Here is a 15,885-nt window from a genome sequence, read left to right as displayed (position 1 = left end):
AAGATCCCACATGCCGCGGAGCGGCTAGGCCCGTGAGCCATGGCCGCTGAGCCTGCATGTCGGGAGCCTGTGCTCCTCAATGGGAGAGGCCACAACAGTGAGAGACCCGCGTACCGCAAAAACAAACAAACAAACAAACAAACATAGATAGCGTAGGATCTCTGGACATTTGAGAAAACCTATCACACCAAGAACAAAATAACAAAATGAACAGAACAAAAGGAACTCCAAGGAATAGAGACCATGAAAGAAATGAAAGAACTCCTCATAAAATATATATAATTAGTCTCTTTAGAGAAATAAGAGACTATATCCATGAGCTGGCTTCTTATTAAAGGTATATAAAAAGCATATAAGGAGAATATAAGGAGAATTTAGAAATTTTTAGAATAGCAAAAGTGAAAATTCAAACATAAGATTGTAAAAATAATGTGAAGAAATCTCTCAAGAAAATGAGGACAAAGACAAAATGAGATAAAAGATAAGGAAATTAGAGTATCAGGCCAGCAGGCACAACATCAAAATAATAAGATTTCAGAAAGGGAGGATGGATGGTATTGACATGTATACACTGATGTGTATAAAATTGATGACTAATAAGAACCTGCTGTATAAAAAAATAAACTAAAATTCAAAAATTTAAAAAAACTAATTAAAAAAAAGGGAGGATGGAGATGGAATAGAAGTGAGAAAATTATCAAAGAATTAATACAAGAAAAATTTTCCAAAACTGAAGGACATGTGTCTCCATATCCTTCATTAAATGCTATGAAAAAAGTAAAAAAGTCAGAGGAGAGGAATATCTGATTCTACAACGCCCGAAAACAAATCTTATTTTACATGGTTGTTCCAAGAATTGAACTCAAGGATATTGCCTATGTAATTACAGTGCCTGACATATATTAATAGTAAGTGCAAGAAAATTATTAAAGGACTTCCCTGGTGGCACAGTGGTTAAGAATCTGCCTGCCAGTGCAGGGGACACGGGTTCGAGCCCTGGTCTGGGAAGAGCCCACATGCCACGGAGCAACTAAGCCTGTGCACCACAACTACTGAGTCTGCACTCTACAGCCCATGAGCCACAACTACTGAAGCCCACGTGCCTAGAGCCCATGCTCCACAACAAGAGAAGCCACTGCAATGAGAAGCCCACGCACTGCAGCAAAGAGTAGCCCCTGCTCACCGCAACTAGAGAAAGCCTGCACACAGCAAAGACCCAATGCAGCCAAAACTAAATAAATAAATAAATAAATTTATTTTTTAAAAAAAGAAAATTATTCAATTGAGATGCTTGCATTAGTTTGTACCAGTTTTAAATCATCAAATGGTTTCTTCATTTGATCTATGTTGGTTGAGTGATAGCACTAACAGAGTCCAGTCTTCATGTGTCTATTTTATAGCTTCTCATAGGAGTCTTTGCTGATCATCTGCTGAGCCCTGGGAATCAACTTTTCCAAACAGGCCAGTTTAAGCTGAAGAGAAGCATCCAGGACTGAAAGAGGATAGTGCAGAGTTCAGTGTAGGGTGCGATCAATTCAGTTGCTCATCAATCTTAGCTTAGAGCTAAGCCCCAGCTAAGCCCCATCCCTATTTTGGGTGCTCAGTTCTGCACAAAGATCCCTTATTTTTATTGGATACAAAGAAGTGGAACTGAGCATTAAGAGAGTTACCTTGTCTCTAAAACCCCAAACTCACAGCATTACCACAATTAACAAAACCCAAATCAGTAACCATGCTTCCTGCTTAATCCTCTAATTTAATACAACACAAATTCATGCATCTTCTCCATCACAACTTATTTAAATTAGCTAATAAATGCACGGGCAGTGACCTCTCTGCTTATTTTTGTGCTTGGCTTGGAATTAGCTCTTCCATCTTTTTTGTTTGTTTGTTTGTTTTGTTTTTATAATTTAATTTTTATTTTATATTGGAGTATAATTGATTTACAATGTTGTGTTAGTTTCAGGTGTCCAGCAAAGTGATTCAGTTATACATACACATATATCCATTCTTTTTCAGATTCTTTTCCCATATAGGTTATTACAGAATATTGAGTACAGTTCCCTGTGGGTCCTTGTTGACTATCTATTTTATATATAGTAGTGTGTATATGTTACTCCCAAGCTCCTAATTTATCCCTCCCCCCAACCTTTCCCCTTCGGTAATCATGTTTGTTTTCAAAGTCTGTGAGTCTGTTTCTGTTTCATAAATAAGCTCATTTGTATCACTTTTTTAGATTCCACATGTGATATCATATTTGTCTTTCTCTGTCTGACTTCACTTAGTATGATGATCTCTAGGTCCATCCATGTGGCATTATTTCGTTCTCTTTTATGGCTTAGTAATATTCCATTGTACATATGTACCACTTTTTTTTTTAACTTTTTTTTTTAAATTGGGGCATAGTTGTTTTACAGTGTTGTGTTAGTTTCTACTGTACAGCGAAGTGGAGTTCCCTGTGCTATACAGCAGGTTCTCATTAGTTATCTATTTTATACATATTAGTGTATATATGTCAATCCCAATCTCCCAGTTGTCCCCACCTGCCCTTCCCCCCTTTGGTGTCCATATGTTTGTTCTCTACATCTGTGTCTCTATTTCTGCCTTGCAAACCAGTTTGTACCATTTTTCTAGATTCCACATATATGCATTATTTGTTTTTCTCTTTCTGACTTACTTCACTGTGTATGACAGTCTCTAGGTCCAACCATGTCTATACAAACGACCCAAGGAACCTCCTTACTGTTCTCCATAGTGGCTGTATGGCTGTATCAATTTACATTCCCACCAATAGTGCAAGAGGGTTCCCTTTTCTCCACACCCTCTCCAGCATTTATTGTTTATAGATTTTTTGATCATGGCCACTCTGACTGGTGTGAGGTGATACCTCACTGTAGTTTTGATTTGCATTTCTCTAATAATTAGTGATGTTGAGCATCTTTTCATGTGCTTTTTGGGCCATCTGTATGTCTTAGTTGAAGAAATGTCTATTTAGATCTTCTGCCCATTTTTTGATTGGGGTTGTTTGTTGTTTTGATATTGAGCTGCATGAGCTCTTTGTATATTTGGAGATTAATCCCTTGTCAGTTGCATTGTTTACAAATTATTTTCTCCCATTCTATGTGTTGTCTTTTGTTTTGTGTATGGTTTTCTTTGCTGTGCAAAAGCTTTTACGTTTGATTAGGTACCATTTGTTTATTTTTGTCTTTATCTTCATTACTCTAGGAGGTTGATACAAAAAGATATTGCAGGGATTTATGTCAAAGTGTGTTCTGCCTATGTTTTCCTCTAAGAGTTTTATAGTATCCAGTCTTACATCTAAGTCTTCAATCTATTTCGAGTTTTTGTGCAAGGTGTTACGGAGTATTCTAATTTCATTCTTTTATATGTAGCTGTCCAGTTTTCCCAGCACAACTTATTGAAGAGGCTGTCTTTTCTCCATTGTATATTCTTGCCTGTAACAACCTTGTTTAACAGAGGAAGAAAAAAAGAGGTTGAATGAGATCCAGGACAATGTGTAGTGAGTGAAAAAGCCCAAGTCTCCTGAATTCTGGTCCAGTACCTCAAGTACCCTTTATCATATTCTGGATTGATTAATTTCCCTTGTTCTTCCCTCTGTCCTCTGTTGCACACTTTTATTTACTCAGGATCAGTTGAGTAGTTATTTTCTTACTTTTCTCTTGTCCATATCCATGGAAAATTTGATGTGAATTCACTGAATAAAATTACCTTTAGGTTTAATCAGAGTAATCTCTGACTTTATAAAACAGACATAAAGTTCCATGCTGATCTCCTTGCTCTAGACTTTATGAAGAGTAGAGTAAAATAAAGTAGTGGATGTTAAGAAGAATTTGATGTTTCTCCTCTTATCCCACTTTGGAGTTTTATGGGAAACAGGGTTTGGTAACAGTATTCTGAGTTTCAGTGGTGTCCAGTGTGGGTATTTTTTTTAAGCCTAGTAATCTTGTTGACCAATAATATTTCAAATGGCAAATGGGATATTTAGGGTGTGGAGATTTTTCCAGAATTTACCATGCAGCAGTCTTTTTCGGCCAATCAATGGGTATTTAGTGAATGGTCAGGCTGCGTTTAGCACTCACCTACTTACCGTGCAGAAAAAAGAAAGAGGAACTGGTTTCTTCCCTCTGGGAGATTTTGATTATGTAAGACAAATGAGGCAAAAAGTAGTAAAACATGAAATAGAATGTAAACCATAAGAGTATATGTGGGTCACTATAGCCAAAAGGTGGAAGCAACCCAATGTCCCTCAACAGATGAAAGGATAAAGAAAATGTGATATCTACATACAATGGAATATTATCCCACCCTAAAGAGGAAATTCTGACACGTTATAACATGGAGGAAACCTGGAGACATTATGCTAATTGAAAGAAGCAAGTCACTAAAGGACAAATATTGTATGATTCTACTTATATGAGGTACCTCAAATAGTCAAATAGACAAAAAATAGAATGGTGGTTGCCAGGGACTGGGGCAGGGTAGGTTGGGGGTACAGAGTTTCAGTTTGAAGAGATGAAAAACTCCTAGAGATGGATGGTGGTAATGATTACAGAACAATGTGAATGTATTTAAGGCACTGAACTGTATAGTGAAAAACTGGTTAAAATAGTAAATTTTATGTTTTATATATTTTACCACAATAAAAAAATTTTTTTAAGAGTGTATGTATATATAATAAATTCAGACACATTTTCTTACAACCCCAGGGTGGTTTCCCAGGCGATCCTCTCTCAGCTTTCCTCGTAGCTCTGTCCCCTCTCCTCACATCTGACTCCCAGCCCCAAATCAAAACCAGTTAGAGAAACTGGATTGCTGAGGCACCAGAGTCCAGATATGAAATTTTTTTCTATTTTGCTTGCAGTTCAACCTCTGTCCACATTCTTCAGAGAACCCAATTGTAAATTAAGCCAAATTCAGTTCACACCATCTATAATATAAACTCTTCCTAAATTCACATCTCCAGATTATTTAGTGCCTGTATTCTATGACTCCTTCAAAAAGCCTTGTGATAATTGAGGCTTGCCCCTATTTGGCAACCGTGGGGTTAAAGCAGGTATGCTGGAGTTCCCCTGGTGATCCTGGGGGAGAATTCAGACTCTCTCCCTGTGCTCCTCTCTTCCAGTGCACTGCATCCTGTGGAGGTGGCTTTCAGAAGAGGACTGTCCATTGTGTTGCCTCAGAGAACAATAAAAATGAAGACCAGGACCGATGCCTGTGTGATCACGAACCCAGACCCCCAGAATTCCAAAAATGCAACCAGCAGGCCTGCAGGAAGAATGCTGGTAGGTGAATGGCTTTGCTCAGGCGGACAGAGCTTTTCATAAATAAGTTGTCCTGCATGACTTGATTTGTGTGTAGTTTTAGTCCCCTTTTACAGAGTTAAGAATCTTAATGCTGAAGAGGCCAGCCAGCTCCCCTGGGAGCCATCTGTCTGATTCCGTGAAGTTCGACATTAATTCCTTGAGGGATTATCTCATCCATTTTCCTATCTCAAAGCACGTTTACACTGACTTCATCCCACACAAATGAGAATCACTTCCATTTTTTCAAAGATTTCTGAGAAATGCTCTAGCCTTTCTCAGGAACCCAGTCAAGTACTGAATGGACCTTTCTATCAATCTTGCACTGCTGTCTGAGGTCAGGTTCCACAGAAACAGATTCTGAGGTGCGAACTTGTGTGCAAGGGATTCATTAAGGAAGTGCTCCCAGGGAAGATAGCTAAGGGAGAGGGACGCAAGACAGAAAAGGGAGGAAACACAGCTGGGCTGCCATCTCAGGCACATTCCTAGCTTCAGCCTGCTCCCACAGGGAAGCTCCAGGGTGAAAGTTATATCTCAGGGTTGTCTGCTCTTGAGGCCAACGAGCTGAGAGTTCACATACCCATACCTTTCAGCCACTGGCCAACAGCTACCCAGGGAAAGTGGATTTGCAGGTATTGAAGGCTCTCTACCAGTGGTAGTCTTTTTCCAAAGATTCTTAAGGATAAGACTGTTTATTAATATGCTGATCACCTCCTTCCAAGCACTGAGGGCTGGCATTCAACAGAGACTGCTGTCAGAGTTAATATCCTGAGGAGAGTTTCCCTAAGGATTGTTTATTTACAAATCATGTATTTATTTAACAGATATTTGCTGGGCACTTACTTTGTGTTAAACATAATGTCAGACAAGGAACAAAATCACCAACCAGTGAGATACTGATCAGGGCGGTAAGGGTGTTATGACAGCACTTGGGAAGGGCATCATATGTAAACTGGGGAGAGGAGGGAAGGCCTCCAGAGGAAGTGAAGGATGAGTAGAGAGGTCAGGGGAGAGGTTCCAGGAGCAGCTTTCAGTGTCTGCAGTAAGCAGGAAGAAGATGATGTCATGGCATATGAGTCTAAATGCAGTACCCAGTTCAAGGGGAGTTAGGAAAGAGTAGGGCTAGAGGGGTAAGCTGCAGCTAGAGGATAAAGAGACTCATGAAGCAATGCTGATGAGTTTGGACTTTATCCCTAGGGCAGAAGGGAGCCATTGAAGTATTCCAAACAGGGGAGCGATGATAAGAAAGTCATACAGGCTGCACTGTGGAAGATAGAGAAAGGAACCTGTTCGGAGACTACAGCTGCACCCCAAGCAGGAGGTGTACGTGGCATGAACTAAGGCAGCAGAAGCGCAGATAGAGAGAAGTGAGTGGATTGAAGAGCTACTTAAAAGAGACACCTGACAGGACTTTGTGCCGGGGAAAGAGGAGGGAGAACAAAGCCCAGATTTCCGACTTGCGCAGCTGAGTAGATGAGGCTACCATTCTGTGAGAGACGCAGCCCAGGAGTGGGTTTGGGAATGGGGAAAGGTAATGCATTCTGTTTGGGACATGTTTGTTGAGGAGCAGATAAATCATTTAGGTAGGAGTGGTCTGTGATTGGTTTGTACACAGGTGCAGAGGTCAGGAGAGAGGTGTGGGCTGGAAATGCTGAACACAGTGCACCGAGGGGAAAATGCTTCAGGTCTAATGATCACATGCACCTTCTTTCTGACCAACTTGCATTTGAGGCTGGCTATCATTGACCTTACTTGAACCTCCAAACAGAGCTACCTAGGGCTCATTTTCAGAGGTATTATTAAGTTTTAGCCTTCCAGGCTCCTGCTACTCAGTGTGGTCCCTGGACTAGCTGCATTGGCATCACCTGGGAGCTTGTTAGAAATGCAGGATCTCAGGCCTCACCCTGGACCTACTGAATCAGAATCTGCATTTAAACAAGATTCCCAGGTGATTTGGATGCACGTTACAAGTTTGAGAAGCACCCTGTTCTATTTTTTAAATTTTATTGAAGTATAGTTGATTTACAATGCTGCATTAATTTCTGCTGTACAGCAGTGATTCAGTTATACATTTACATATTCTCTTTCATATTCTTTACCATCATGGTTTATCACAGGATATTGAATATAGTTCCCTGTGCTATGCAGTAGGACCTTGCTGTTTATCCATTCTATATATACTAGTTTGTGTCTGCTAATCCTAAACTCCCCTATATAGTAGACCTTGTTGTTTATCCATCCTATATATAATAGTTTGTATCTGCTAATCCCAAACTCCCAACCCTTCCCTCCTCCCTCCCCCCTCCCCCTTGGCAACCACAAGTCTGTTCTCTGTGTCTTTGAATCTGTTTCTGTTTCATAGATAGGTTCATTGGTGTCATGTTTTAGAATCCACATATAAGTGATATATGCTATTTGTCTTTCTCCTTCTGAATTACTTCACTTAGTATGATAATCTATAGGTACCTCATTGTAGTTTTGATTTGTATTTCTCTAATAATTAGCGGTGATGAGCATCTTTTCATGAGAAGCACCCTGTTCTAGACCAAGGGGTCAATTTGGGACACTTCCTTTCATGTCATCTCATCACATTCTTTGGTACCATGTTTTTAAAATGCTGAGAGTATAGAATCCTTCTAAGCTGTGATGGTTTTTATATAATTGAGGCAGCAACACAGTCTTGGTTGACCATGCCTAGTGTTATTGTTTTGTTTTTGTCTTTGGCCATATCACACGGCATGTGGGATCTTAGTTCCCTAACCAGGGATTGAACCTGTGCCCCCTGCAGTGGAATTGCGGAGTCTTAACCACTGGACCACCAGGGAAGTCTCTACTGGTTATTTTTAAATTATATATACATTGCACTGCCCAGCAATAAGACAGTTGAAGACAATTTTCAATCATCAAAATTGGGTTAAATGCATATCTGGTATTTTTTACATTGAAATCTCACACTGAAGAGGTGATGACTAATGGTTAGCTGACAATTGATGTAAATAAAAATGAATTCCACTCACCAAAAATTATCAGGGCAACAAGAGGTAATTACAAGTTTCTCTCGAAGGCAGAGTCATGCTTACTCATATAGGAACAATAGGAAAGAGCAGCTGCAAGAAATTCCTTGATTTAAAAAAAGCCAACCACCCACCCTGACCACTGTACCCTCTAAAATGCTTTGAAAATAAGCCATTCAATGCCCAGATTCTTCTCAGCCAGCCAGCCATCACAGTAAACATGGCCCCATGCCCATCTTGTAAAATCAGGTATGAATTCATGTAAGGTTTGTTTTCCTCCAGGCCATTTTACTTTCTTTAGGTGTCGTCTAAATTGTTAATGACTTAAAATCTAAATCAGAACGACTATTTCCATAGTGGGGGCTATAGAACTCTTTCCAAGCATATGGGTTAAAAAAACATCAAAATATACAAACAGCTCATGCAGCTCAATATCAAAAAAACAAACAACCCAATCAAAAAATGGGTGGAAGATCTAAATAGACATTTCTCCAAAGAAGACATACAGATGGCCAAGAAGCACATGAAAAGCTGCTCAACATCACTAATTATTAGAGAAATGCAAATCAAAACTACAGAAAAACAAATATCATATATTAACTCATATATGTGGAATCTAGAAAAATGGTACAGATGAACCTGTTTGCAAGGCAGAAATAGAGACACAGGTGTAGAGAGCAAATGTATGGACACCAAGGAGGGAAAGCAGGGGTGGGATGAATTGGGAGATTGGGATTGACATATGTGCACTGCCATGTGTAAAACAGATAGCTAGTGGGAACCTACTGTATAGTGCAGGGAGCTCAGCTCGGTGCTCTGCAGTGACCTAGATGGGTGGGATGGGGGAGGAGTGGGAAGGAGGTCCAAGAGGGAGGGGATATATGTATACTTGTAGCTGATTCACTTTGTCATAACAACAGAAACTGACACAACATTGTAAAGCAACTATACCCCAATTTTTTAAAAAGTCAAAAAAATTCATCCAGAAATATTTACTGAATATCAGCTATCTTCTAGGCATTATATTCACGATGATTAAAAAACAAAAGCAAGACCCTTATGCACACCATTCTTGGGTTGTTGTTGTTGTTTAATTTGGGGAATGAGGGGTACAGAATGCAATAGAAAAATAAGGAAAGTAATAAGGATAGTACTTAAAGTTGATACAAATAAACATTTGAGTCAGCAGACTAAATTTTTTCTTCCAGTTTTATTGAGATACAACTGACACATAGCACTGTATAAATTTAAGGTGAGCCTGCGCGTCCGGAGCCTGTGCTCCGCAACGGGAGAGGCCACAACAGAGGAAGGCCCGCATACCACAAAAAAAAAAAAAAAAAAAAAAGTTGATACAAATAAACATTTGAGTCAGCAGACTAAATTTTTTCTTCCAGTTTTATTGAGATACAACTGACACATAGCACTGTATAAATTTAAGGTGTACAGCATAATTATTTGATTTACATACATTAGGGACTATCACAGTAAGTTTACTGAACGTGCATCATCTCATAGATACTAAATTAAAGAAATAGAAATTTGTTTTCTTGTGATGAGGACTCTTAGAATTTACTCTTAAAAACTTTCATATATATTGTACAGCAGTGCTTATTATATTTATCATGTTGTATATTACATCCTTAGTATTGTAACTGGAAATTTGTATATTTTGACTTCCTTCCTCCACTTCCCCCTCCCCTACACCCACCTCTGGTAACCACAAATTTTATCTATTTTTCTGAGTTTGTTTTTGAAGTATAACAACACTATGTTAGTTCTTGGCACACAAGATAGGGATTTGATATTTCTATACATTTCAAGCTGATCACAATGATAAGTCAAGTTACCATCTGTTGCCATTCAAAGATATTACATAGTTACTGACTATATTCCCCACACTGTACATTTCATACCCATGACTTATTAATTTTATAACTGAAGTTTGTACCTCTTAACCTCCCTCACCTATATCTTTCCTCCCCCTACCCCACACCCCTCTGCAACCACCTGTTTGTTCTCTGCATCTATTAGTCTGTTTTTGTTTTGTTTTTTAGATTCCACAAATAAGTAAGACCATGCAGTATTTGTCTTTCTCTGAGTTATTTCACTTAACGTAATAACCTCTAGGTCCCTCCATATTGTCGCAAATGGCAAGATGTCATTCGTTTTCATGGCTGAGTAATATTCCATTGTGTATATATATACCACATCTTCTTTATCCATTCATCTATTGTGGGCATTTAGGGTGCCTCCATATATTGGCTAGTGTAAATAGTGCTTCAATGAACAGAGAGGTGCATATATCTTTTCTAATTAGTGTTTTTGTTTTCTTTGGATAATACACAGGAGTGGAATTGTTGGATCATATGGTAGTTATATTTTTAATTTTTTGAGGAACCTCCATACTGTTTTCCATAGTAGCTGCACCAATGTACATTCCCACCAACAGGGCACAAGGGTTCCCTTTTTTCCACATCCTGGCCAATGTTTATTATTTGTTGCCTTCTTGATGTAAGCCATTCTGAAAGGTGTGAGATGATATCTTATTGTGATTTTGATTTGCATTTCCCTTTTGATAAGTGATGTTGAGCATCTTTTCATGTACCAGTTGGCCATCTGTATGTCTTCTTTGGAAAATTTCTATTCAGATCCTCTGCCCATTTTTTAATCAGGTTTTATGTTTTTTGATGTTCAGTTGTATGAGTTCTTTGTATATTTTGGATAGTAACCCCTTATCAAATACACTGTTTGCAAATATCAATTTCTTCTCCCATTCAGTAGGCAGCCTTTACATTTTGTTGATATTTTCCTTCACTGTGCAAAATCTTTTTAGTTTGATGTATTCCCATTTGTTTATCTTTGCTTTCGTTTCCCTTGCCTAAGCAGACAGATCCAAAAAAAATTACTAAGACCGACGTCAAAGAGCATACTACCTATGTTTTCTTTGAGAGGCTTTATGGTTTCCAGTCTTAGGTTTAATCCATTTTGAATTTATTTTTGTGCATGGTGTGAGAGAGTAGTCCAGTTTGATTCTTTCCCATGTAGCTGTCCAGTTTTCCCACCACTGTTTGTTGAAGAAGCTGTCTTTTCTCCATTGTATATTCTTTACTGCTTTGTCATAGATTATTTGCCCATATAAGAGTGGGTTCATTTCTGGGCTCTCTATTATGTCCCATTGAACTGTGTGTTTTTGTGCCAGTACTATACTGTTTTGATTAACATAGTTTTGTAGTATAGTTGGAAATCAGGTCACGTGATACCTCCAACTTTGTTCTTTCTCAAGATTGTTTTGCCTATTTGAGGCCTTTTGTGTTTCCGTACAAATTTAAGAATTATTTGTCCTAGTTCTGTGAAAAATGTCATTGGTATTTTGATAGGGATTGCACTGAATCTGTAGATTTCCTTAGGTAGTATAGTCATTTAAACAATACTAATTCTTCCAGTTCATGAACACAGGATATCTTTCCATTTGTTTGTGTCATCTTCAACTTCTTTTATCATTGTCTTATAGTTTTACAAGTACAGGTCTTTTACCTCCTTAGATTTATTCCTTGGTATTTTATTCCTTTTGATGTGGTTGTAAATGGGATTGTTTCCTTAATTTCTCTAATAGTTCATTGTTAGTTATAGAAATGCAACAGATTTCTGTATATTAATTTTGTAACCTGCTACTTTACTGAATTCATTGATGAGCTCTACTAGTTTTCTGGTAGCATCTTTAGGATTTTCTATGTTTAGTGTCATGTCATCTGCAAACAGTGACAATTTTACTTCTTCCTTTCCAGTTTGGATTTATTTTATTTTTCTGATTGTTGTGGCTAGGACTTCCAATACTATGTTGAATAAAAGTGGCGAGAGTGGACATCCTTGTGTTCTTCCTGATCTTAGAAGAAATGCACTAAGCTTTTCACCATTGACTATGATGTTAGCTGTGGGCTTATCATATGGGATTTATTGTGTTGAAGTATGTTCCCTCTAAACCCACTTTCTGGAGAGTTTTTTTATCATAAATGGATGTTGAATTTTATTAAAAGCTTTTTGGCATCTGTTGAGATGATCATATGATTTCATTCTTCAATTTGTTAATGTGGTGTATCATATTGATTGATTTGCAAATACTGAACCATACTTGTATCCCTGGGATAAATCCCACTTGATCATGGTGTATGATCCTTTGAATGTATTGTTGAATTTGGTTTGCTAATATTTTGTTGAGGATTTTTGCATTTGTCCATCAATGATATTGGACTGTAATTTTCTTTTTTGTGATCTCTTTATCTGGTTTTGATATCAGGGCAATGCTGGCCTTGTGGAATGAGTCTGTAAGTGTTTCTTCCTCCCCAATTTTTTGGAATAGTTTGAAGAGGATACATGTTACTCTTCTCTAAATGTTTGGTAGAATTCACCTATGAAGCCATCTGGCTCCAGGCTTTTGTTTGTTGGGAGTTTTTTATTATTATTATTGATTCATTTTCATTACTGGTAATCAGTCTATTCACATTTGCTATTTCTTCCTGATTCAGTCTTGCGAGATTGTACATTTCTAGAAATTTGTACATTTCTTCTAGGTCATCCATTTCATTGGTGTATAATTGTTCATATAATTTCTTATGATCCTTTGTATTTCTGTGGTATCAGTTGTTACTTCTTTTTCACATCTGATTTTATTGATTTGGGCCCTCTTTTTATCTTTTTAAAGAACCAGCTCTCAGTTTCATTGATCTTTATTATTGTTTTATTAGTCTCCATTTATTTATGCTCTGATATATATGATCTTTTTCCTTCTAACTTTGGGTTTTGTTTGTTCTTCTTTTTCTAATTCCTTTAGGTGTAATGTTGGGGTTTTTTCTGAGATGTTTCTTGTTTCCTGAGGTAGGCTTGTATGGCTAAAATTTCCTTCTTAGAACTGCTTTTGTTGCATCCCACAGACTTTGGATCTTTGTGTTTTGTTTTCGTCTGTCTATAGGTATTTTTTGATTTCTTCTTTTATTTCCTCAGTGATCCATTGGTTGCTTAGAAGAATGTTATTTAGTCTCCACATGTTTGTGTTTTTTGAAGTTTTTTCTTGTAGCTGATTTCTAGTCTCATATATTGTATTTGGAAAAGATGCTTGATATGATTTCAGTTATCTTAAATTTACTGAGACTTGTTTTGTGGCATAATGTGATCTATCCTGTAGAATGTTCCATGTACATTTTAAAGAATGTTTATTTGCTGCTTTTGGATGGAAGGTATATATATATGTGTGTGTGTGTGTGTGTGTATCTCCATTTGGTTTAATGTATCATTTTTTTTAAGGAAAAATGTTTTTTTTTATTGAAATGGGTAATTGGAACTGGGAAAAAAATGTGGGGATATTTATCTGTTTCTTTCGTACATAGAGTGTGTTTGTGATTTGCAGTGTCTGAATTAAGGTTTCTTTAAGATCTCACTTTCATCAAGGATAGGTTCATCTGAAGAAAAACCAGCCAACCAAAAGGAAACCCTTAAATCACAAGATACCATTGCCAAAGTCAAAGAGCATATGTGAAGTACATATTCTCTAGTCAAGCTGATCCATGCTGTGTTCTTTTTTTTTATTGTTTGCCACTTTATTATGCTTCTCTGATATTACAGTTTTATAAATTGAAGGTTTGTGGCAACTCTGAGTTGAGTAAGACTATTGCCACCATTTTCCCAACAGCATTTGCTCACTTAGTGTCTCCGAGTCACATTTTGGTACTTCTCACAATATTATAAGCTTTTTCATTATTACTAAATTATGGTGATCTGTGATCAGTGATCTTTTTTTAGAGCTCTTATACTTATTTTTTTTAATTTTTATTTTATATTGGAGTATAGTTGATTTACAATGTGTTTCAGGTGTACAGCAGGGTGATTTAGTTATACATATACATATATCCATTCTTTTTCAGATTCTGTTCCCATATAGGTTATTACAGAATATTGAGGAGAGTTCCCTGTGCTATACAGTAGGTCCTTGTTGATTATCTATTTTATTTATAGTAGTGTCTATATGTTAATCCCAACTTCCTAATTTATCCCTTCCCCCCACCTTTTGCCTTTGGTAAGCATAAGTTTGTTTTCTAACTCTGTCTGTTTCTGTTTTGTAAATAAGTTCATTTGTATTTTTTTATATTCCACATATAACTGATGTCATATGATATTTGTCTTTGACTTACTGCACTTAGTATGATAATCTGTCCACCCATGTTGCTGAAAATGGCATTATTTCATTCTTTTTTATGGCTGAGTAATATTCCATTATACATATATACCACATCTTCTTTATCCATTCATCTGTCGATGGACATTTAGGTTGCTTCCATGTCTTGGCTATGGTAAATAGTACTGCAGTGAATATTGGGGTGACTGTATCTTTTTGGAGTATGGTTTTCTCCAGATATATGCCCAGGAGTGGGATTGCAGGATCATATGGTAGCTCTATCTTTAGTTTTTAAGGAACCTCCCTACTGTTCTCCACAGTGGCTGCACCAATTTACATTCCCACCAAGAGTGTAAGGGAGTTCCCTTTTTTCCACACCCTCTCCAGCATTTACTGTTTGTAGACTTTCTGACAATGGCCATTCTGACTGGTGTGAGATGACACCTCATTATAGTTTTGATTTGCATTTCTCTAGTAATTAGCGATGTTGAACATCTTTTCATGTGTTTTTTGGCCATCTGCATGTCTTCTTTGGAGAAATGTCTATTTAGATCTGCCCATTTTTTGATTGGGTTTTTTGTTTTTTTGATATTGAGCTGCATGAGCTGTTTGTATATTTTGGAGATTAATCCTTTGTCGATTGCTTCATTTGCAAATATTTTTTCCCATTCTGTGAGTTGTCTTTTTGTTTATAGTTTTCTTGGTGGTGCAAAAGCTTTTAATTAGGTCCAATTTGTTTATTTTTGTTTTTATTTTTCTTACTCTAGGGGGTGAATCCAAAAGGATATTGCTGCAATTTATGTCAAAGAGTGTTCTGCCTGTGTTTTCCTCTAAGAGTTTTATAGTATCTGGTCTTATATTTAGGTCTTTAATCCATTTTGTGTATATTTTTGTGTATGGTTTTAGTACATTCTCTAACTTCATTCTTTTACATGTAGCTGTCCAGTTTTCCCAGCACCACTTACTGAAGATACAGTCTTATCTCCACTGTATATTCTTGCCTCCTTTGTTATAGATTAATTGACTGTAGGGGTGTGAGTTTATTTCTGGGCTGTAGATCCTGTTCCATTGATCTATATTTCTGTCTTTTTGCCAGTACCATACTGTTTTGATTACTGTAGCTTTATAGTATAGCCTGAAGTCAGGGAGCCTGATTCCTCCTGCTCTGTTTTTCTTTCTCAATATTGCTTTGCCTATTTGGGGTCTTTTGTGTTTCCATACAAATTTTAAGTTTTTTGTTCTAGATCTGCAAAAACTGCCATTGGTCATTTGATAGGGATTGCATTAAGTCTGTAGATTACCTTGGGTAGTATAGTCATTTTGACAATATTGATTCTTCAATCCAAGAACATGGTATCTTTTCATCTGTTTATGTCATCTTTGA

General features: G+C 37.3%; 1 protein-coding gene across 2 annotated transcripts in view; it reads left to right on the top strand.

The window, feature by feature from the left end:
• The window catches only part of ADAMTS12 (ADAM metallopeptidase with thrombospondin type 1 motif 12), a 433,405-nt gene that overhangs the window by 404,109 nt on the left and 13,411 nt on the right, over positions 1-15,885 (top strand). For both annotated transcript variants that reach the window (XM_055086520.1, XM_055086519.1), the window contains one exon: positions 5,144-5,303. In XM_055086520.1, coding sequence (XP_054942495.1) covers positions 5,144-5,303 — 160 coding nt within the window. The remainder of the gene's footprint in view (positions 1-5,143; positions 5,304-15,885) is intronic.

Source organism: Physeter macrocephalus, chromosome 8 (assembly GCF_002837175.3).
Source record: "Physeter macrocephalus isolate SW-GA chromosome 8, ASM283717v5, whole genome shotgun sequence".
Classification (NCBI taxonomy): Eukaryota; Metazoa; Chordata; class Mammalia; order Artiodactyla; family Physeteridae; genus Physeter; species Physeter macrocephalus.
This window is presented reverse-complemented; position numbering and strand designations above follow the sequence as displayed.